The sequence below is a fragment of the Liolophura sinensis genome, chromosome 6 (genome assembly GCF_032854445.1).
Source record: "Liolophura sinensis isolate JHLJ2023 chromosome 6, CUHK_Ljap_v2, whole genome shotgun sequence".
NCBI lineage: Eukaryota > Metazoa > Mollusca > Polyplacophora > Chitonida > Chitonidae > Liolophura > Liolophura sinensis.
In genome coordinates, this window is record NC_088300.1 from 42,650,118 (window position 1) to 42,673,142 (window position 23,025).

Below are 23,025 nucleotides of genomic sequence, written 5' to 3' on the forward strand. Positions count from 1 at the left end.
AATACAGTCTAGCTAGGCATTAGATGGTGTTGAGAAAGGCACTTCAAGATTTTCCTCTTAACCTAAAGAGGATAGGTGTCGTGATCAATGGGGTACACAATTTACATCTACAAGTGAAAGCAAGTCCTATATAGCATAGGATAAAGGTATTAGTACGTTGGTATGAAGGGTCTTTCTTACAGTATATGCGTATCATGTAAAACAAACGTAATTTTTATTCCTTTCTTACCTAACTTAATTTCTACATCAGGTATATGGCACAAGCTTGTGTACGAACGTAAGAAAAATCTTCCACTTTAGTGCTACATTGGTATGACTTTACGGTTTGGGATAGGTCAGGAGCGTTTATCAGCTGCTTGAGTTCAGTTAGTTGTGGTCAATCGGTGCAGTCGTGTGGTACGAGCACCGTACGAACCCCCTAGCCGTTCCTTGTTTTTTGCTTGTGTGTCACCGCCATCGACCAAACCAACAATTCGTATTAGATTATCGATAAAAAGCAGGGGTAGAGACTATTGTTATTGGCTTTGATTCTATGACTAAGGATTCGTCATCTTGGCATTGGTTTCCCGATCTAACTTGATCACTTACATCAAGGCTTGAGGGCATAAATACCAGTCTTGTCTCCATGACGAACTCGAAGTCCAGATAAAATTCACTTTGGAAGTTCCAGATGGTCTACTTCTTACTAACGTCGTTGAAAATTCTTTGCGAATGGCAAATCAATTACTGTTTTTATCATCTTTCTCATTATCAGAGGTCAGGTTGACCTGCATGCCTTGTAGGAACGGCCCTGGCAGAGGGTTTCATGTTATTTGGTGCATATTATTCACTTTACATGTTTTTGTATTTATACGCACCTAGTGAACCATAATCTCTATTATATAGAGGGGATATTATATATTACAGGCGATGGTGCTGATGCAATAGGTTATAAGCCTAGAGATACATGGTATATAAAAACTTCCATATAGAATTGAATATGATATCCTTCGGTCCATGGTATGTACATATATGTTTTTCCTCTTAATCACCTATATGTAAGACTTGTCACGATATTGCTGAAAGACTACCTTAGTGGCATAATGCCGCAGTCCTTCTTTATACAACTTAGAAAATTCTCTAGATATGGCTCCTTTATGACAGGTGCCTAAAGCCGTGTAGAACGTAAGCTGTCACATGTTAATTGAGTGGTAACATCACTCGTAAACCCTATTATACGAGGTACTTTTTGAAGTAATTAATTTACACACCTCTCCACACATCGTGTTTGGTTCAAGTCAGCATCTTTTACAAATCTTCTTTAAAGCCATTAGTGTCCGTAATACACGATTGGTAATAACGCAATTTCAAGGTGAACAATGTCGACGGAATTTGATGGAAACATTTTGTATTAAGTATACGTTTTAGCTGTAGGGACGTTATTGGTATTAATTGTATGTGGTTTCAGTTATGTGTGATATGGAAGGAGGCCATCAAATTATTTTGGTGGAGCGACTGCATCTTTACGGAAGTATTCCATATAACTCATAAGTGTTGCCGATATTCCAAATTGAGAGTCGTAGAATTGCGAATTTTAATGCCTTGCTGCAAATTGCGTTGTAACCAGACGCCAAATGATCTGCTGTGCTACAGGATTACTTACTAGGTATAGCATGGATAAAGGTTAATTTGATACATTGTATGGTTACTAAGTCTGATCATTCAGCGGTCATAGAGCCTTATAGTCTCGTACAACCTCGTCTGCCCCGAAAAGGAACAAGGTTTTGCGATGCTGTGAGTAGATAAGGATGAACCAAGCGGTCTTCCCTGTGGGTTTTGGATGCTCTATAGTAGTATATTCATTGACACGTATGTTCAGTTTTCTTTCCAGTTCTAGGGCTCTAAAGATGAAGTTCGTGTCGGGGATTTGTCGGTTTAAGATTGGAGTATAACTTCCAAAGTTTGTACGAAACACGCTTTTCTTTTAATCTAACAACTGGATCTTGACTTCGGAACATTAAGTCTCCTTTGCCTAAAATTTGATCTCTTGAATGTTTTTGGATCTCGACTTTTCTGACATGTACATATTTGTGTTGAGTTCGTACCAGTAATCCTCGACCAACTCTTTTGGCCTGATCAGGAATGAAATTGATTACGTCATCAATGAAAGCCGTTTATTCCGTTTGTGTAAGATTGTGAAATTTATGTCTGAATATGCCTGGAATTACGTCAATTGCAAGCGTAATTTAAACACTGGAACCGAGAGCAGCTAAACTATTAGCTCAATTATTTTCAGTGATCTTGTTTCCAGTGTATGCAGTCACATAAAGTATGTAATTCCATGAAGATACTTTCATGTATGATAATTTGGGGATGTATATTTGTCCTGTATTGAAATGCTTGTTTATTTGCGGGAGAATTGTGCCTGTGTGTGTGTGTTAGGTAGATGTTCTTCGGGAGTGTTGTTCAAAGGATCTTGTTTAATTTCTTTATTTCTCGTGTTTTCACGTAATGTGCATGTGCGGGAACGTATGTGCTCTCGAGAGCCCCATGTGTGTGGTAAGTTTGTTACTGCAGTTTCAAATGGAGTTCGTCAATCACTTTCACAAAGCTACGTGCGACATTTATTTGTCGTACGATATTTTGTACGTCACTAATAACGTACCATTGTCCTATATGTGTGATGTACAAGTACGACGTCTTTGTGAAAGGGGCCTGTTTCCTGAAAACACTGTTCCTGTCGCTCTTTGAAACCTTTCCTTATATATAGCAAAATCATTAGATGACATTTGACGATACATGTATGAAAAGGTTGACGAAGACACGGTTGAACGGCGTTTTGCTGGGCTAAACTTCCTTTTTTAAGAAAAGGGAAGAAGAATGTTGCGACAGCGTTAATAACGAAACTCGTTCTTTGCATTCGCAGTAAATTTAGTAAGTTACACTTTCCTTTTCAGGCACAGCCTGGTCTGACTTTTGAATTGTTTTCTTGTAGATTATGCACGCTGTCTTGTTTTCCACCGTGAAAGCGCACAGTGAGGTAAAAGGTATTGAATACCACGCAGTTTCATAGTCCCAAACCCATAACCAGCTGTGATACAGGTTAATCTGCTATTTTGTAACTCTTTCTGAAAGAAATTGTTATCCATTAGCAGACTGAAAAACCATAACTACTGGGAAAAGGGTAGCTAGACGAACGACGTATTTTAACGATCCTTTTAAAAAATATGTATCTATAATTTACACTCACATTGCTTGGTCATGTTAAAGTGTGTACTAGAAAGCCAGCAAACTGCACTGGTGCAGCCAAAAACCAGTGTATTTTCTTGGGGCACCGAGGTTGGAGGGAGGGGGAGGGTTATGGTAATCTCAGAATTCACTAGGATGTACCAGATTAATCGAACAGCATTTTACCACGGGCACTCAGACCTGTTCAGTTCTAGTGCATGCGCTAAAATTTAGCTACAGACATTAAAGGAATAGGTGTTTTGATTGATTAGGTTATTTACATCATGTTTTAATGGTTTGTTTTGTCTATTTGTCTGGTATGCGTTGAATGGGACTGATCTATATCCGTCGAGTCCTACAATGCCGTGATCGTGCACTAAGGATATTGTAGATGTAAATGCTGGCAGCGGTTGGCTGGTTGTGGCGTCAATATGTCATCTGGTACTTTTAGACACCTACCTCTGTTGGAAATAGAAACTCCAAGGGCTTCTGGTATAAGTGCACTTATTTTGGAACCATAGGTTATAGCTGTGGTAATGCACAATGATTGTACATTTCCGCTTTCGTTGGTGAAGTGAAAATGCCTTACTAACTGTAACAAAGGCTTTGGAGATAAACAGGCGCTATTGTGACTTTCTGAAGGCAAGCTAAAAATTTATTTCATGTTTATACGAAGTCTATGTGAGAAATGCTTTGAAGTGAAATTTACCAAGATTCTGGCTTTTAACCCGCTAGCTCTTGTGTAAAAATGTTACGAAAAAATTCTCGGCCTGTGATTGTGAAGGCTTAACTAAAAAAAAAAAAAAAATGAAGTTCATATTTTCATATTTAAGGATTGACATGTATATATCTGGCAATTTTAAACGTCATTATACGAAACATGCATTTTGAAAGAAAATACTGCGTTGATGTTCGTGGATGCACATTGATGCTTGATCATCTCAAGATGAAAGACCAGCTGTAACATTCAGAGAAGCGTAACGGTAAGTATAGCTTAGGACACGCTAGCTTTGTTCAGATTGGAGTTAGCCAGTACGAAAGCAGCTGGGCAACGGATTCCCGGATATCAGAGGTCTAAGGATGCTGCAGGCTTGTAGAGAACCAGTTCCCGGCAATCTGCCTCGCAGAAAGACGAACTTTGATGATACCGGAACTTTGTCCTGGCGGCCGAGTACAAGGGAGGAAGCGCTGCAGCTGGCGACTGTACACCTGATCACCCATCGGAACCAGGATAGAGACATCAGCTACAGCTACATGTACCCATCGCCAACACAGCTGATCTCCCAGAGGCCTCCGTAAACTGCTATCAGATCCTCTGTTAAAATATTTAACTTTTGCTCATAATACTAACTGGCGAGGCCCTTCGGCAGATTGCAATAAACTTTGTTAGATTATTCAGAGACTGTCTGTGAGTTGCTTAATTTGGACAGATTTGCTCTTGCTGTTGCTCATTGGAGAAACTCTAGCTCCAGTACAAGAAGGGTTAGTTTAAACACTGACAACTCACGATTTTATGGGGGAATTTTTTCCTTTCGATTAACGCTTACGTATTATAATAACAGGGAACAGTTAATTTTTGTATCTACTGAAATAGTTCATTAATGTGAGTCGTATTAACGTCCGCTTGTAAGCGGGATACCCAGTACTTCCTCGCATAGACAGAAAAAGTTACCGTTCCACATGGCACTATAGTAGTCCTATACCGTGACCCGCTGGGGGTATCGTAGCCTGTGCCATTGGCGAGGCTTGCAGGTGAGGCAGCATTCTGAATGTGGTGTCGTTAACGCTTCCCGCCTTGAGTGTTCGCCATGATTATATGACCGAAATAAGCGTGGACATATATATATATATATATATATATATATATATATACACACCCACCCATGGAATGGAAGCATACAAAGTGCAAGTATGTCCAGGTTGTATGGAATTGCATTCCAGCGATGAGTTGTTGACACGGATAAACGCTTCCAGATACGCACAGGTCACTGCGTCCAGTTTTCTGCATCCTTAAAGCCTGCCGGTCAAAATAAAACCAGAAACACTCGTAAAATCGAGACGTAGGAGTAAATTACACACATAGTTTTATCCACCCCATATTGCTCTCCGTTGTTTTATGGCCAGAACGTTCGTCTCCGGCCGTGGGTAATTAGCCCGAGTCTTTGAGTTAAGAAGTTTGTTGCTGGGTTTATGCTTGGGACTCTGGTTACCTCCATCCATAAACCGTTTGTGAATTTGTCGTCAAATGAGTGAAAAATGCCTCGACTTTAACATTAATCACATATGTATTTTCAGATAAAACCGTTAATGCTAATGAATACTAAATTGCACGGTGTAGATTGGGGGTTTCGCTGACTAATGTTAAAACGCCACCTCGCAGTCACAGGCTTGATCAATGGAGTTAACTGTTCAAATCCAACTCTTACGTGCCCTTTTTGGCTGCTATTCATCAGGCACCGGTTCCTGATTAAGTTGGCTTACTCCGGGAACTCTGGTTAACTATTCTCGGGTCATATAAGTGTGAGCTTGCATGGTGTTGAACACGAATCAATCGATCCATCAAAACAAAAGCCCATGGAAAAATTGACAGCCTGTATGCCGCACTCCTGCGCGAAACGCAAGACCGCCGTTTTGACTTGTTTCTGGTGCCAGATGGCGAAGCGCTTGGCTAATGTGTTTGGGACCATTTGCCATTCCTTTTTTGGTGCAGGCAACCTGCATTCATTGGCTATATTTAAGATGTGGAAGTCGCTTTATCCAAAACGAATGCAGGATTTTGATTCTGCGCACAAAAAACGTCTGGTTTGAACATCGGCGTGCCACAACGGTCCTTCATGCATCATGATAAAGCAAACCAAATCAATATTAAAATTGCAATATGTTCATTTTTTGTGTCAACAAAATTTCCCCCTGTATTTAAGCTTGTATGGAAATCCCAATTTGCATCGCTTGAAGTGCAGCTGGTTATGACAGCTGTGTATGTTGTTCAATATTCCTCAAAAGATTTAACAAGCGGTGCCTATGATGAGTCATAGGTCTACCATTGAATAATTTTTATCATTTTTATAACATGACCAAAACATTGTTGGTCGTCTTTTGTGTAAGAACGATTTTGTGTGTTGTCACCCTAGGTGTTGCGGACTAATTTAGTGGCAACGGTTTGAGGTTGAGAGACAATAATTGAGAGAGTGATGACGTTATCTTCAGACCCAAGCCACGGACATTCCCCCTAAATAGCCTCGAACAAGCGGAAATAGTCGAACAGATAATGAATGTAGGGTTAAAACTCTTGAGTTTGAGTGTCGTTCTAGCGAGTGTTTTCGCTGCACGTTTATCAGTGTACAAAATCATGTCTTATAGACAGCGTTCTCTGAAGATCATTGCAATAAAGTTTGAAATTTTAGCGTGCACCTTACATACATATATAATTCTCTGTTCGGTTTTAAACTGGCCTTACGGACTCCATCCATTCTGAAATGACGCATGGGCCTATCCGTGAATGGAAATGTGTCAGTTTACAGGATGGCGTTAATTTGTGTAATTGCAGTAAGCTAGTGTAAAATGTGGGATCCATATATCTTTGATTTGGACGCGAGTTCTTTACCAACTATACCAAGTTTGCATCGATGTTGCGTTGGCACTGAATTCAGAAGCTGTTCAGGCTATAGCAGCCCGAGTACGTATAGTGCAATATGAATGGCCTTCCATTAATCATACGAGCAGGGGACTGGGAATAGCAAGGGGAAACAGTTACGAAAACAAATATCAGGCACACTAGCTGAAGAACGACGGTTGGAACAAAGCAACTGAGCAAAACCGATTTCAGTTGTGTTTATCACGTTAAACGTATTGTTCAGTAGTATTCTATTAACATCGATACATGCTATACACCCACCGAACACTCCACGGGGACCTCTTTCAGGTTATGAATAGTGGGCTTTTACAAGAACGTCTGATGATTTCTGGAATTATGATTTGGCGATTAATCAGCCAAATTTCGCATTTGACTGCTAATGATTACTGCGATTGCACACAGCATGAAATGTTATAAAACGACAGGAAGCTAGAAATAGCACTTAGTGCGTTATGTTTTAATCGCTGTCCATAGACTCATTAAATAAATGAGTTACCATGGTCTATATAAATGTGCGAGAGATTACAACTTTTCAATTAGCAATCTCAGCGGAGGGTCGTGGGTTTAACCTGGTTTCCTCCCAACATAATTCTGACCGCTGTCGTATACATGAAATATTCGTAGGCACGGCGTAAAACACTGATCAAATGAAAAAAATAAATAAATAGTATCCGTTTCTACTCTTTCATTATCAAGCGAACGGACTCTGGCGATGTCCAATACATACAAGCACAGGTAGGACCTAGTCGTGTTGTTGAGGGTGGAATAAGCAATTAAATAAATCTTATTTTTCAAAGGGTATAGCGAGTTGGGCCATACATATATTCAAGTTTGGCCAGCCAAAAAATCTATTTGTTCTGTACTGGGTGAAACTGGCATTACAGTTAGTCTCTATGATAAAATACCCTGTTGAACACCAGGCAGCTGTGTTTGAAAGGCAGGATATATATCCTACCTTATTTCTCATTCCATGTCCAAGTAATGTACACGCGCGGCTCCTCGAGGCTTGTGGTGCCAAGTGATGACCGATTCCCAGTATACGAGAGATCTGTTAAAAGTGTCCGTATATACAAATCTCCTCTGCTGAGAATTAATTGCACTGCCAAGGCCAAGAACCTTATTTATTGCAATGGTTCTGCAATGGAATTGAATTTGAACATGTGCTTCAGTAATGGTGTTTGGAATGCCTCTCTTCATGTTTCGCTGTACCCTATCCTGATATCAAAAGCACTTCTCTGTAAGCATGCGTGCTTGATGGGTGCACGACAGGCCTACTTTGTGACCACGTTTACGTTACAATAGACTTGGTTGTTATCGTGGGGAATAGAGCGGGACTAACAATCATTCAGAACACGGTAAGAATTTAGTATCCTTTAATAATCTGCAATAATCTGTAATAAGTTAACAACAATTATGGGAAATCATGGGGACTTTTCGCCTAAGCTTTAGGTATTTCATCTCGGCCAAACACCCAGTGAACAACTACTTATATACTGAAGCGCTTAGTAGGCTCACACCTGACCAGATATCCTTACACATGAGATTCCTTGACTTCCTCCCCCACTATCGATTTATTTATTTATTTGATTGGTGTTTTACGCCGTACTCAAGAATATTTCACTTATACGACGGCGGCCAGCATTTTGCTGGAAGGGAACCGGACAGAGCCTGGGGGAAGCCCACCCATGGCTATTGATATTGGTGGGGCCCTTCATCGACGACGCTTGTGTGCTTTAACGTTCTTTGAATATCACTTGGTTTTCCCCTATGTGGTGTTCATACCTGTGCGTCACATGTCGGAAAGTACGTCAGTAACTTGCCGAATGTCGGTGGTTAACGCCGGGCACTAAGGTTTCCTTCACCGATGAAAGCTGACCGCCATAATATAGGTAAATAAGTAAAAATTTCTTGAGAGCTCAACCATGAAGTACTAGTATGTAAATAAATAAATTGCCTGTGTGCAGGCACCACAGATATGCTTGGGGTAGGGCTGCGGTGAAACAAGGAGTCATTGGGATGCGCACTGCGAGGAGTACAAATTTGTAGGTGAATTGAGCAAGTGTAACAAGAGTTTAAAAAAAGCTGCCAACATTCGAGTAGGAATCTGGAAAAGAGTATCGTCAAAAACGTCTTAATCCATTCTTCTGTAAATCCAGATGACACATTCTGTGTGTCAGCGGAAATTTTTCTCCCACAACATACCTGGAAATTATACCGTACCCATTTTTTTTTTTAATATATCAGTTGACAGGCACGTAATGGTTAAAATCACCATGGTAACTGGAAATGGCAGGCGCCTGTGTCTAGGCCAAATTCAGTTAAGCCGTCCATAATTTTGGCAAACCGACCTGTTGCTTTTTGGAGGAATATTAGGAATTATTTCAAATCCAGTTTCTAAAATATCACACACCAGCATATAGTGTTACGTCATACCCCACAGACTTTTTGTTCGAGTGTATTCCAGGTACAAATATCACGTGATTTTTAAGCTTAGGAACTTTAATTCACTATACTCGACCATCCCATATCTGATTTTACACAGCGAATCGTGTTCACAGTATAGCAGACAAGACAAATGCTGCGTGCGGCAAATGCAAAGCGGACTGATGGCTCTGAATGGCGGCAGTCAACCATAGCTCTTGCCCAGTGATATTTCACGTTCGAACCCAGTATCCGCTAGTTATCATGGTACGAAGGTTTCGCCGAACAATAGATTAGGCTTAGTTTCACAAGCATGTACGATAATCGCACTCGTAGGACAGTGGTAGGGTAATAGTGACAGACAAAATACCGTGCGACAAATGCACGAAAAAAAAATGTCGTACGCCGCTTTGTGAAAATGGGCCCTGATCACCATCAGATAAGTGAAATAATCTTGAGTACAGCTTAAAATATCATTCAGTATAATGAATCCTTCTGATATAAATAAAAGAGCAAGTTTGTTTACGAAGCACAGATGCTTGCCCGAGGCATTCTAAGAGTATCAGTTACCTGCCATACTTACAATGGACATCCGCGCACTTGGCATCTATGTCGCCATGGCAGATACACGTTCGTAACGTTAACAGAAATGACAACAAAAAATAAAATATGAAGAGTGAAAATAGATATAAACTGTCGTGCTGACCTACTTCGTAACTGTGTAAATCAAGAATTCTCACAAGGCCATAGCGTGTGCCATGTCACAGCATCCGGAAACTCACTGGCGCGCCGCGTACATATCATTTAAAGGCAAAAACACGATTAGGGTGACGTAAGCTGCGTCCTCGAGTGATAGCAAGAATGACTCGCTCCTGGTTACAATTGATAAAATAGCGTCGCTTCAGATTTTCTAAATATGATTTTGCTGTTCAACATCACAAAAAATAAAAAAAAGTATGCTTTATAAACTTTATGTGCGTTACTTGATCGATACATGTGTATATTTGGTCTTACTAGTATTGGAGATAGAGGGGTAGGACTAACGGGTTAAAATAACCGTTAAGCTAAGAGGGTTTTCTCGGAAGTGTACCCAGGTCATTGTGACGCCAAACACCATTCATTCACTCATTCATTCATTTATTGATTCAGTTAAACCTCCTGAATTGGGCATACTACTTAGTTTGGCCCACATATACCACAGTTACTGGATAAAGAATACCCTATACAGTATAGGTCATCCGACATCAGTTTAACTAGAAGTTTCTTTCAAATTTCTAATGAAATGGTCCTGGTAGCCTGTGAAGTGTGGTATTTCTTCAGTTTCAGACTTCCATTCCGGAAAATGGCATCTCTCTCAGAGCATCTCAGTCAGAAGTGGCGGAAATTCTTTCAGTTTTTTGACATAAACAAAGACGGTCGTTGGACTCGGGACGACTTTGAAAAATTTGCCGACAGATTGGTGATTCAGGCAGACAGCATGCTGACAGAGATCGGCGCTTGTCATGTGAGGCGCCATTGCCAGCACTGGCTGAGCATACACGAGGAACAGCTTTGTGGCACAGGAGTGGGTGAGATCACAGAGCAGGTGATCTGCGACACCATGGCTCGGCTTTTGCTTCTCAACAACAACAACGCTGGCTGTCAGATCAAGGAGCTGGACATCTTCAGCGAGGTGTGGTTTGAGATTTTGGACATCAACCGTGACGGCCGTATTTCCGAGGGTGACATGTGGATTCTGTACAAGTGTATGGGGGTAAAAAACCTGACAAAGGTGGGGGAGCTCTTCCGGGAACTTGACCTAGATAGTGACCATCACCTAACGAGGGAGGAAGTTCGAGTGGGCTACAGACAGTACTTCTTCGGGGAGCAGCGTCAAGATTTTCAGTCGGTTGCGCTATTGTTCGACTTGGCTGGTCTGCAGCAGGGTGGTGCGGTGTGTGTGACATGACGGTATCTAGTCTGCAACAAGGTGGTGTGGTGTATGTCACATGACGGAGTGCAGTCTCCCGCAGGTGGTTTGGTGTGTGCCACATGGCGGTATTCAGTCTGCAACAGGGTGGTGTAGTGTGTGACATTGTTCAGTCTGCTGCAGGGTGATTTGTGTCACGTGGCAGTGTGCAGTCTGCAGCAGGGTGGTATGGTATGTGTCACATGGCGGTGTGCAAAGGTGGTGTGGTGTGGTGTATGTGACATGAAGGTGTGCAGTCTGCAGCAGAGTGGTGTGGTGTGTGTCACCTGACGGTGTGCAGCCAGCAGCAGGGTGATGTGGTGTGTATCGCATGACGGTGTGCACTCAGCAGCAGGGTGATGTGATGTGTATGACATGACGATGTGCGGTCTGTGACAGGGTGGTGTGATGTGTGTGGCATCACGGTGTGCAAGTCTGCAGTAGGGTGGTGTGGTGTGTGTCACCTGACGGTGTGCAAAGGTGGAGTGGTGTATGTGACATGACAGTGTGCAGTCTGCAGCAGAGTAGTGTGGTGTGTGTCACCTGACGGTGTGCAGTCAGCAGCAGGGTGGTGTGGCGTGTATCGCGTGACGGTGTGCAGTCAGCAGCAGGGTGATGTGATGTGTATGACATGACGATGCGCCGTCTGTGACAGGATGGTGTGGTGTGTGTGACATGACGGTGTGCAGTCTGTGACAGGGTGGTGTGGTGTGTGTGACATGATGGTGTGCAGTCTCCAGCAAGGTGATGTGGTGTTTGTGACATGACAGTATGCAGTTTCCAGCAGGGTGATTTGGTGTGTGTGACATGACTATGTGCAGTCAGCAGCAGGGTGGTGTGGTGTGTGTGACATGACAGTGTGCAGTTTCCAGCAGGGTGATGTGGTGTGTGTGACATGACTGTGTGCAGTCAGCAGCAGGGTGATGTGGTGTGTGTGACATGACAGTGTGCAGTTTCAAGCAGGGTGATGTGGTGTGTGTGACATGACAGTGTGCAGTTTCCAGCAAGGTGATGTGGTGTCTGTGACATGACAGTATGCAGTTTCCAGCAGGGTGATGTGGTGTGTGTGACATGACGGTATGCAGTTTCCAGCAGGGTGATGTGGTGTGTGTGACATGACAGTGTGCAGTTTCCAGCAGGGTGGTGTGGTGTGTGTCACTTGACGGTGTGCAGTCAGCAGCAGGGTGGTGTGGTGTGTATCGCATGACGGTGTGCAGTCAGCAGCAGTGTGATGTGATGTGTATGACATGACGATGTGGGGTCTGTGACAGGATGGTGTGGTGTGTGTGACATGACGGTGTGCAGTCTGTGACAAGGTGATGTTGTGTGCGTGACATGACGGTGTGCAGTCTGCAGCAGGGTGGGTTGTGTGTGTGTCATGACGGTGTGCAGTTTCCAGCAGGGTGGTGTGGTGTGTATGACATACGGTGTGATGTGTATGACATGACGATGTGCGGCCTGTGACAGGATGGTGTGCTGTGTGGTCTGTGACAGCGTGGTGTGTGTGTATCACATGACGGCTTATGGTCGGCAGCAGGCTGATGTGTTGTGTGTGACATGGCAGTGTGCAGTCTGCAGCAGAGTGGTTTGGTGTGTGTGACATGACGGTGTGTGGTCCGTGACAGGGTGATGTGGTGTGTGTGGCATGACAGTGTCTAGCCTGCAGCTTGTGCGGTATGTTGTGTGTCAGATGACGGTATGCAAAAGTGGTGTGGTATATGTCACATGATGGTGCGCAGCCTTCGGCAGGGTTGTGTGGTGTGTGCTCGGTGTGCAGTATACAGCAGATTGGTGCTGTGTGTGTGTGACATAACGGTGTGCAGTCTGCAACAGAATTGTATTTTGTGTGACATGGCGGTGTTCCGTCTCCAACAGACTTGTGTATGTGACATGAATGTATCCAGTTTGCAACAGAGTTGGGTGGTACCGTACATGACAGTGTCCAACCTGCAGCTGGGTGGTGCAATGTGTGACATGACGGTGCCTGAGCTGTAATATGTTGATGTGATGTGGCAACTTGGTGTTATGTTGTGTGCTACATAACAGTGTCTATTCCGCGACAGGATGTAGCGCCGTGTAGATGACAAGGCGGTATGAAAGTTTCTGTAAATGGCAGAGGTCGTGGCTGGACATTTACATTTTAGTTAAACCTAAGAGTACATGCAAGTAGTATATTAATCTCGAACGCCATGTGTTAACGTGGACTGTTATATTGTGTTTCATTCAGTTTCTAAGATTTAGGTTTGGAAAGTCAGCAGTGTCTATCTTTCTTCGTTAAGAGCTTCTGTACATCTTTCACGGGATGGGTATCAGCTATCGGGAGCTAGTGTTGGGACAGTTATACCAGCGGATTCACGCAGCTCCTCAATCATTCTGTCTTATGCTGTGACACTTCTATCACATTAATACTCGTACCTAGGACTGCTGACTAAAATACACCACGGGGATGGAATGACACTGACCATGTACTTATAAATAGAACGCAGACGTTAGGTACATGCTCATTGATTAGCTGATCCCCGATAACCTACACGAACTTTCATGATAATTTTGATACAATGTGCAAAACCTGAGGTTGTGATATTTGAGATTTGTCGGCACTGTCTTGGTCCCGAAGATGACCTTGGCGTTTTAAGATGGAGTGGTTTGGTGTGGGTAGGCACTGTGGTAATGTTTATGATTAAGAACAATGCGTCGTCCAGATGATCCAGGCTGGTTTTCGTGTTATCTGCAATCATGAACAATTCACTTGGAAATGGAAACTATATACCGGAAACATCACACCACCGAATCAACTGACTGAAGGCATTATCATGTATGGTATTATCAGTGTCGATGCACTGAGTGAAAATCAGGCAGAGTCTTGATGCGTGTTTCGTGTGACATGCTGAAATGCATGAGAAAATAAAGATCTTACAAGGATATTGACGATAATAGAATACATCGATTATAAGAGGTGATGCGTCAAATATGGAAGATGTGAAAGGAAGGATATGGACAATCTGAGGAGATTAGCCGAAAACATTAACATCCAGAGCATTATGATTTATTTGTTGTTATTTAAGGTTCACGGTATTTTACAGCATTCGCTTAAACTGGCCGTTGTCAAACTATGCAGTCTATCCGCCGGTGCCTTCATTGTTATTGACGTCGGCATTCAAAATTCATTTGCTTTTTGCACTATAACTGATCATTGGATATTCAATAATAAAGTCGAACTGTTGATGCATTCGTCAGGCAAACAGTATTTTAAACACTGAAACAAATGATGATGTTAGAAATTGTCAGTATGTTCATTAAACAATGAAGTTTCATCATTCGCATGCTGGATCTTCCTAAGACTTAAGGAATTAAGGGTGATGACAGTGGACTAGTCAGGCTCAGGCGAGATAATCGTCGCAGCAAGATCGGCCCTGTGTCGCAGATCAATGCATGCAACTCTTCCTGGTTCCGTAGTGACCTCGGGTATAGAGGTTTGTCAGCTACCAGACTCTTGAGACTCAAATCTTCAGGCTTGATCTTCAAGTCCTCTAGGTTTATAGAGGAACATCTCTAAACTGCAGTAATTATGAATTGCAATTCACAGCATTTTTATTTTATTATATTGTCTTTTAACGTCCACGGTAGTTAACAGCGTCCAGCTATAACTTGTCGTTCCAGAAATTATGCACTCTGCCTGCTGGTGTCATGGTTATCGGTGATGGTATTCAAAATTCATTTGCTTTTTGAACTAAAACTGACTACTCAAAATAATAAAGTCGAAAAGTTGATGCAATCGTCTTGCAATCAGTATTTTAAACACTGAAACATTGACGATGTTTAATCACTGGAATGCTTGTCCGTGTGCACATGATGCACCTATCAGCTATTCTTCATGAAGTAACCATTACAGCTTTCTTGCTTTGCCATGATTATAATTTTATGACGTTGTTAAAATATATTTAAAACAAATACTCGCAAATAGGGGTTTGAAAATTACCCTTAAAATTTTAAGAGATTGATTGGTCAATTATAGCGGTGGGTGAAAAAGAACTGCGAATTGTTCCAGCGCATACAATCACGGAGAGAAGTCACGGTTATATTGTGAGGGTAAGACGTGTGTGGATGTTACAGTGCCATTTCCAACCGTGCTAATGCTAGTTTGCATTGTAACGGCTGTTCAATGGAGTCGATTTTATCAAGGAGAGTGTGTAAATTGACTATTGTAGGAGTTGTTTATCAAATTGGCACACGTAAACGTGTACTTGAGCTTCCTTTCTTAACAGTCCCACTAACAGTTCGTGCTGAGCGCGTGGAGAAAGCCGTTAGAGAACGCTAATGTCACCTGGGCGCACCTGATGATCCCAACACCTGAGACGAGATTCCGGGGCACGGGGAAATCGCTCACAGGCCGAATGGCATGCATTCCGTGACTCTGACTATTAGAATCTGTCGACAATAGGACCGTGCACGTGCCCGATTCTTGGCGCAACGAGCCTGTGCTCTCTTGGGTACATTATCTCTACCAGGGGGCTCATGGAAACATTTATCACCCATTTTCACAGTATACGCTTGGCATCGATGGGAATGCAGTGGAAGGCGCCCGTATTTGTTGGTTGGTCCGCACTTGAGTAGCCAAGATGTGAGAACACTGGAAAGCGACAGAGCAGCGTTCAAATTCGAGTCCTGATGAAAATACTTTAAAGTGGAAAACTTAATACTACAGAGGCTTTGTGATCAGAATATAAGTCCTGATCTTCCCGAAGTTAACATACTTACTTAGCGATCAGCATCCAAGCAGGCAGCGAAGCACTGGTCTTCCCGACGTTAACATACTTGCTTAGCGATCACCATCCAAACAGACAGCGAAGTACTGGTCTTCCCGACGTTAACATACTTGCTTAGCGATCAGCATGCAAGCGGAGAGCAAAATCCTGGTCTACCCGACGTTAACATACTTGCTTAGCGATCAGCATGCCAGCGAACAGCGAAGTACTGGTCTTCCTGACGCTAACACACTTGTTTAACGATCAGCATGAAAGCGGACAGCAAAGTCCTAGTCTACCCGACGTTAACATACTTGCTTAGCAATCAGCTAAGTACTGGTTTTAATGGTGTTTGGCTGTCGACGAGCATATACGCAGACAACAAAGTACTGCGTGACGGCCCTGCTATTAGCGACATCGACGTTTTGGTCGCCAAGCTTAGCGATCAGCATATAAGTAGAAGTTTTGGTCGCCAAGGTGTTAGCGTCCTGTCTTGGAGATCGCCATATAAGCAGAGAAGCAGTATTTGGCGTCTTGGCGTTAGCGTTCTGTCTTGGAGATCACCATATAAGCAGACAGGCAGTATTTGGCGTCTTGGCGTTGGCGTTCTGTCTTGGAGATCAACATATAAGTAGAAAAGCAGTATTTGGGGTCTTGATGTTAGCGTTCTGTCTTGGAGATCAACTGCTACTGTTAGCGTTCTGTCTTGGAGATCACCATATCAGCAGACAAGCAGCATTTGGCGTCTTGGCGTTAGCAATCGATCACACTACAATAATAAACTCTGCAAATGTGCGCAAAACTTTCTGTTTTCAATAAAATTCTCTATATTTAGATATATGCATTCTTTGTTAAATGTAAATCAAACGTCGTAGTAAAAAAGTATCATGCCAAAAGTAAGTAAATAAAATAGCTGGTAACCAACATTGTAACGAAATTTATTATATTAGGTCAAACTTATAATTATAGTGTTATTGAGGAGTATTGATCCTTAATGTGAATGAAGTACCTGACAACCCCGCTGTTGTCTGGCCGAGGGCGCGGGGCATCCTAAAAGAAGAGGTGTGACATTTCAACCTAGAGCTAACTGATTGTCGCTGAGTAATTTAGCCTGTTGCAGGCTCTTTATTTCTGTCTTCGTGTGCTTTGTTCAAGGTTGCATGTCAGCAGATAGCAGTTCTCCCTAGACGAGTTTACATGCTCAGCTTTATACCATAGCTATTCATGCATGAAAAGGAATCATAAGACGAAGATTATGGTTTTATGGAAAATAAAGAAAGTTGTCCCTCAAAAAGTCGCTTTTGAGGCGTATTTTTTTTATCTATTATTAACCCTCTATTTCATGCAAGTTTTCCATCAATGGTTGGAATTTTTCGGAAATGACGTATTTGATGAACTTACTGGTATTTTAACAGCTATCATCGTTGACGTCACGACTACAAATTGCTTAATTTCCGGGTTGAAGGTTTTAGGAAAACTACAGCTGAACCATTTTCCCTATTTAATATGTTTTTTGTTAAATTAATGTGTATCTCCCTAAAATGGTGGAGTGATAAATTCCCAACTGTTTTTGTTTATCAAAATGTCTGTTTGGTGGCAACTCCCTGAAGGTTAATAAACATTTAACGTTAACAGCATAACTTATAAATCATATGCATGAAATTATCTCAGTATAACCAAGAGTATTGTGATGACAAGGGTTATTTGAAGTGAGTCTCCGTCAATTTTCAGACAAAACAAATATACACCTTTACGATAATGCCGGGCATGAAGTACATGGTACTGATGTAAAATGCCATATTTAATGTCAGAAAATACCTTACATTTCACATTTTAGCATCCCTTTCTCAGAATTCATCAATTGCTTTATTTTTTACACGTGGAGAATATCATCTCTCTCACACAAATTTTGCATAAATGTCATGACCTACTTGGTAAATTTGTTCCCTGCTCAAGTGGCTGCAGAATAGGACAAGACATCGTGCGCTCATTGATGAAAGCACGCATGGTAAGAGGGTAACCTGTTGATGACTGGATCATACGACATCAAATATCGGATGTGTACACAAGAAACACAACTACAGGCATGAATAATGAACCGTCTGTTTTTACAGGCTATGTCAAAATCTGAGGCAGTGGCATTCCACCCTCCATGCTATCTCTATCTATCTTGAAATCTAAGTGCTAATCTGTGAACCAAGCTTCCGTGTGATCCTCTCAAGAGTGCGATATGAAATATGACGCCATTAATGTAATTCCATATGCTTGATTGTTTGTAAGTCCCCGTGTGCAATTAATGTTCAAATAGGTGGATTATTTGACATTCACGGTGTGTTGTAAAAAAAAACTCACGATTGAAAGTTATTTCTGAGCACGAAATCAGATTGTTCCTGATATATTTACACATTAAACAATGCTACCAATTTAAGTCCACAATTTTGTCTCGCCCGAGTGATTATATCATTATTTTCAGAGGACAAGCCTTTTAATGTGGTGTTTACATTTGCAATCTCGGTAAATATGATCATGACCCGACCGTTTTAATCTTGATTGGCTCAGTCTGCATTAAACTGTTTAGCCTGTGATGTCTATATCTGTGGTCTGTATTATTACCCTGTTTCTTCTAAATTTCGGGACACCTGGTCAGCTGATTTTAGCCAGTATATATGTAATTCTGGCAAGAATATTCAGTTTCTTTTTTCTCACATGACACATACTCATATCTTTACTTTCCCAAAAGGCTGGTAAAGAATGAATGAAGGAATGATTATGGCATAACGTCACATCGGCAATATTTTAGCCATATCGTGGCTAAAGCAGGTTTAAAAGAGGAGCCATTGAATGGTTTTCAATGGTTGGTAAAGAATTGTAATATTTTACTTCCACATTACTAATATCTGTCCCAAATTTTGGACGATTTAGGCTATACTGGCATCTGGTCGAAGGCCCTTTAAACCGGCCACAACGTTGTAGACAACAGGAAGTCAGACAAGAGTTCAAACGAGTAGATAATTTAATGACCAGGGACACGTCATGGCGAAATGTTTGCTTTCTTCCCTAGATTGGAGTTAATCGCTGCACTCATGTATGGACGACACGCTAGGATCGTATGTAGACTACAAGGCCTCGCGTGGAGTAGTCTGATCAATGCGAAATTAGCGCTAAATAAGACTAGAACAAGGCAACCTGCCCCCTGTGACAATGACATATTCACATTTATGAAGCGGTCCCTAAACCACTTCATGTACCACAAAATCTTAAACCGTGCCACTAAAACAATTATGACAGAATCTGATTAAGATTAACGCTATCGCTATGAAACTGTAATATGAATGGGAAAACAAAGCCGTCCATTGAGTTAGTGTAGTGGATATGTGTGTGTGGCCACTCGCTTAACGTGATGGACATGGGTTAGCCCAAAGCTAGCTTGGACACAACATAGCGCCCAAAATTGGTGTAACCTAAACCCACGCGAAAAATTTCACTAAAATAACAACTCGAACCTGTTTTTAAATTTGATATGACAAAGACGTCATACTATGAATAAATTCCTAGTGAAAAGTGCCGTCGAAAGAAATTTTCGAACAACCAATATCGACTTTGAGGATTTCCTAATTCAAAACATGGCGGACGTCATTCGACTTGTTCGGTTCAGCTTAAATTGGTCACCAAAGCGGATCACTTCGTGGCTAAAAAGTTTAGAAGTTTTTATTTATTTGCTTGATGGTGTACGTCGTACTCAAGAATATTTCACTTATATGGCGCCTATCGTGATTTTGGCTGGAAAACTCTCGCACCTAACAAAAGTATTGACGTAAAGCCTCCGTCGATTCAGCCACAGATGGATGCCAAACTGTGAACCGAACGGGTTTGGGGGTAGGTGGATTCCAGCTATCTAAATAAATAGTTTATTTATTTAATTGGTGTTTTACTGCACTCAAGAATATTTCATTTATACGTCGACGGCCAACATCATGGTGGGAGAAAACCTGGCAGAACCCGGAGGAAACCCACGACCATCCGCAGAATGCAGGTAGACCACGTGAGACTATCTAAATAATGTGATCTGTTTTTTTTTTTAAATTTCTTACCTAAAAGACAGTGTCTCGTATTAAAGAAACTGGACAAATGTGAATGCCATTTCCTTGGTCTTTGTCACACAGCATGTATTTTCTATTATATTTATTTATTTGATTTTTGTTGTGCGAGGCTCAAGAATATTTTACTTATACGACGGCGGCTAGTATTATGGTAGAAGGAGTCCGGGGGAAACCTACGACTGCTGGTTGCTGCTGACCTTCCCACGTACGGCCGGAAAGGAAGCCAGCATAAGCTAGACTTGAGCTCACAACATCCACATTGGTGAGAGGCTCCTGGGTCACTGCGCCGCGCTGGCGTGATTACACGGTACCAAAACTGTAGTATAACGTTTTAATTTATTGATCACATGGAATTATCTCAGCATAACCAAGGGAAATGTGCTCAGGAGTGGGCATGTTTCAGTTTTCCCTGTATAATAAAACAAACAAACAAAAAACAAACAAACAAACAAAAAGTGGAAGTGGAATACAGTGGAATGTTGTTCTAGTATGAATGATAAGAAAAAAATCTGCCACAGTCTAATTCATCTTTGGAGTGTTTGTAATGTACCAGTCCTCTAGCAGCTTCCTATTCAATATTTATGAAACCACAATGTTTGCACACTGTCTCTAATTGCAAGGATTATGGATGATCGATGAAAGACGGCCATCCAACAGTTTTGCTCTACCAAGACCAGTGTAACCAACACAACTGCATGTACATGGAGAAGGGACACGAACAGTGTGATACCTGACAAATGATCAAACGTAGCCGATGAAATAAATTTACCTCAGTTACGGTTTTATGCTAACTGTTCATGTAGATGCTTGAACAGTTACGGCTTAGAGTTGCCTAACATGAAGACCGAAGAAGAAGGAAGTAAGAAATGCCGTGATGATCAGGAATTTATTAGACGACACTAATCTACAATTACTAAAAACTTCAGGAAACTGAGATTCTCTTCTCGATAATACGTAGACGTAACACTTATTGCCTCTAGCCTCTAAACCCAGCATCTGAGGTAAATGTGGACGTCGCAACAGACGTTTGTGTATCAATCGCCAGACGTTCGTATGTCAATCGTCTGATGTTCGAATATCAATCGTCTGACGTTCGTATATCAGCCAGCTTACGTTCGTATATCAATCGCCCGACGTTTGTGTATCAATCACCTGACGTGCGTATATCTATAGTTTGACATTCGTATATAAATCACCTGACATTCGTACAACAAAAACTAGACTCTCTCTAGCCCCAGGTTAAGCGGAATTATACACATTTATGAAGAATAGAGCGTAAGAGATCCTGGACACTGTCCATATTTTTCCCATGAGAACTATAACCAGATTAAAAGTGAGAAACTTTAACAAACACTATTTGTGAAGTACCGTAATAACTTGTGACGTTGGTAAATCTACAAGGTAAATCTGATTTTCTTTTTGAAAAGTCTTATATCGGAACCATTGTAGGTTAAAGGCCTTATTGCCCTAGTTTACCCTTTCTCCACGGAGGTGGGTGCGGCATTGCCTAGCGATCTGTGTAGCAAACATTGCCAGGCACTCTGCGAGTCCGGATTGCCTCTCCGCGTCTGGACATTTATGTAGCAAACATTGCCAGGCACTCTGCGAGTCCAGATTGCCTCTCCGCGTCTGGAGATCTATGTAGCAACTCTGCGAGCCCGGATTGCCTCTCTGTGTCTGGAGATTTGTGTAGCAAACATTGTCAGGCACTCTGCGAGGCTGGATTGCCTCTCTGGGTCTGGAGATCTGTGTAGCAAACATTGCTAGACACTCTTCGAGGCAGGATTACCTCTTCGCGTCTGACAGGCCGTCTCCACCATCAAGGCAGGCTGAGTGGAATTGAAACAGTCTTGAGCACTGTGTATGATTCCAATCAAATGAATAGTAAAATCAATACTCTGGGGTAGAGTTTGGGTCAAATGGTTTGTTCCAAAATCCTCCCTGCTCTAATGAATCCGCTCGACAATGACACCACCAATTTCAAGATCACAATTACCACTCGAGGTAGTTATTCCTGAATCTGGTTTGCTTGAATTCAGACATAGATAAGAAAGGATGGTAATTTGTAAGGCAATTGTTTGCGTGTGTTCATCTGCATTTACCTATGTTATACGTAGAAGCGTGGTTTCCGGTTGGGATCGTCACTGTACATTTCCACTTTAACACATGAATGGACATGACGTCGAAGGCACAGTTTTGACGTCATTTTGAAGTTTTTGGCTTGTTTCGCAATTAGAGATTACACACATTTGCAAAATTGGGCTCTTGAAAATAAATGCATCATTTAGTATTTCGCCTCCAGCATAGAATTACATTAATCTCGCTAAGGCGCAATTTGCGTGTTTCGAAGGAATAATCTCATTATGTAATGAATAGTTAATGCCCACGTAGACCTGACTTGTGATGACATAGGCAAGTAACACATGCATGACAATGTAATTCTATCAGCGGTTATGACATTTTATTTGCACTCAAGTTACTGGATATTATACTTAGATGATAATAACAGCGATTTTACCGTGAAGAGCGGCGAAACGGTTTAAATGTGTATCAGTCATATATTGTCCAGGAATATGGACAATTGGTAATAAGCAATAATCCAGGCAGGAAGAGTAGGCGGCTGATCTGTCAGTAAGTGTTATGGGTGTACAGTGAATCCTGTGTGGGACGAAGCGCAGACAAATTTTCGGATTAAAATCACTCGACAGGCTCTATTTCTGGCTAGATGCCAGGAATTATCCGTTTGACCAGTTTCTGATTATCTTCGACATACAGAGCTGCAGAAAGACAAAAGACTGAGTAGGATTTGCCTACCATGACAACCCGAAATCAAAACATAATGCAACATTAACAATTTGCTTATCAGTGATTGGGCTAAAATTTGTGTTTAGAACTTATCTGCATGTAGAACATAGTGTAATTATCAGCTTTTCTACGCAGTGATGCATGGATAATGAATTGGGGTCATCC

The 23,025-nt window shown here is 41.8% G+C and overlaps 1 protein-coding gene across 1 annotated transcript; it reads left to right on the plus strand.

Annotated features, from left to right (window-relative positions):
* The first annotated feature begins 10,604 nt into the window (after positions 1 to 10,604).
* LOC135467233 (sarcoplasmic calcium-binding protein-like) lies at positions 10,605 to 11,210 on the plus strand. The gene has a single exon (XM_064744997.1). The coding sequence runs from the start codon at positions 10,605 to 10,607 to the stop codon at positions 11,208 to 11,210; it is 606 nt and encodes a 201-aa protein (XP_064601067.1).
* Positions 11,211 to 23,025: the final 11,815 nt, after the last annotated feature.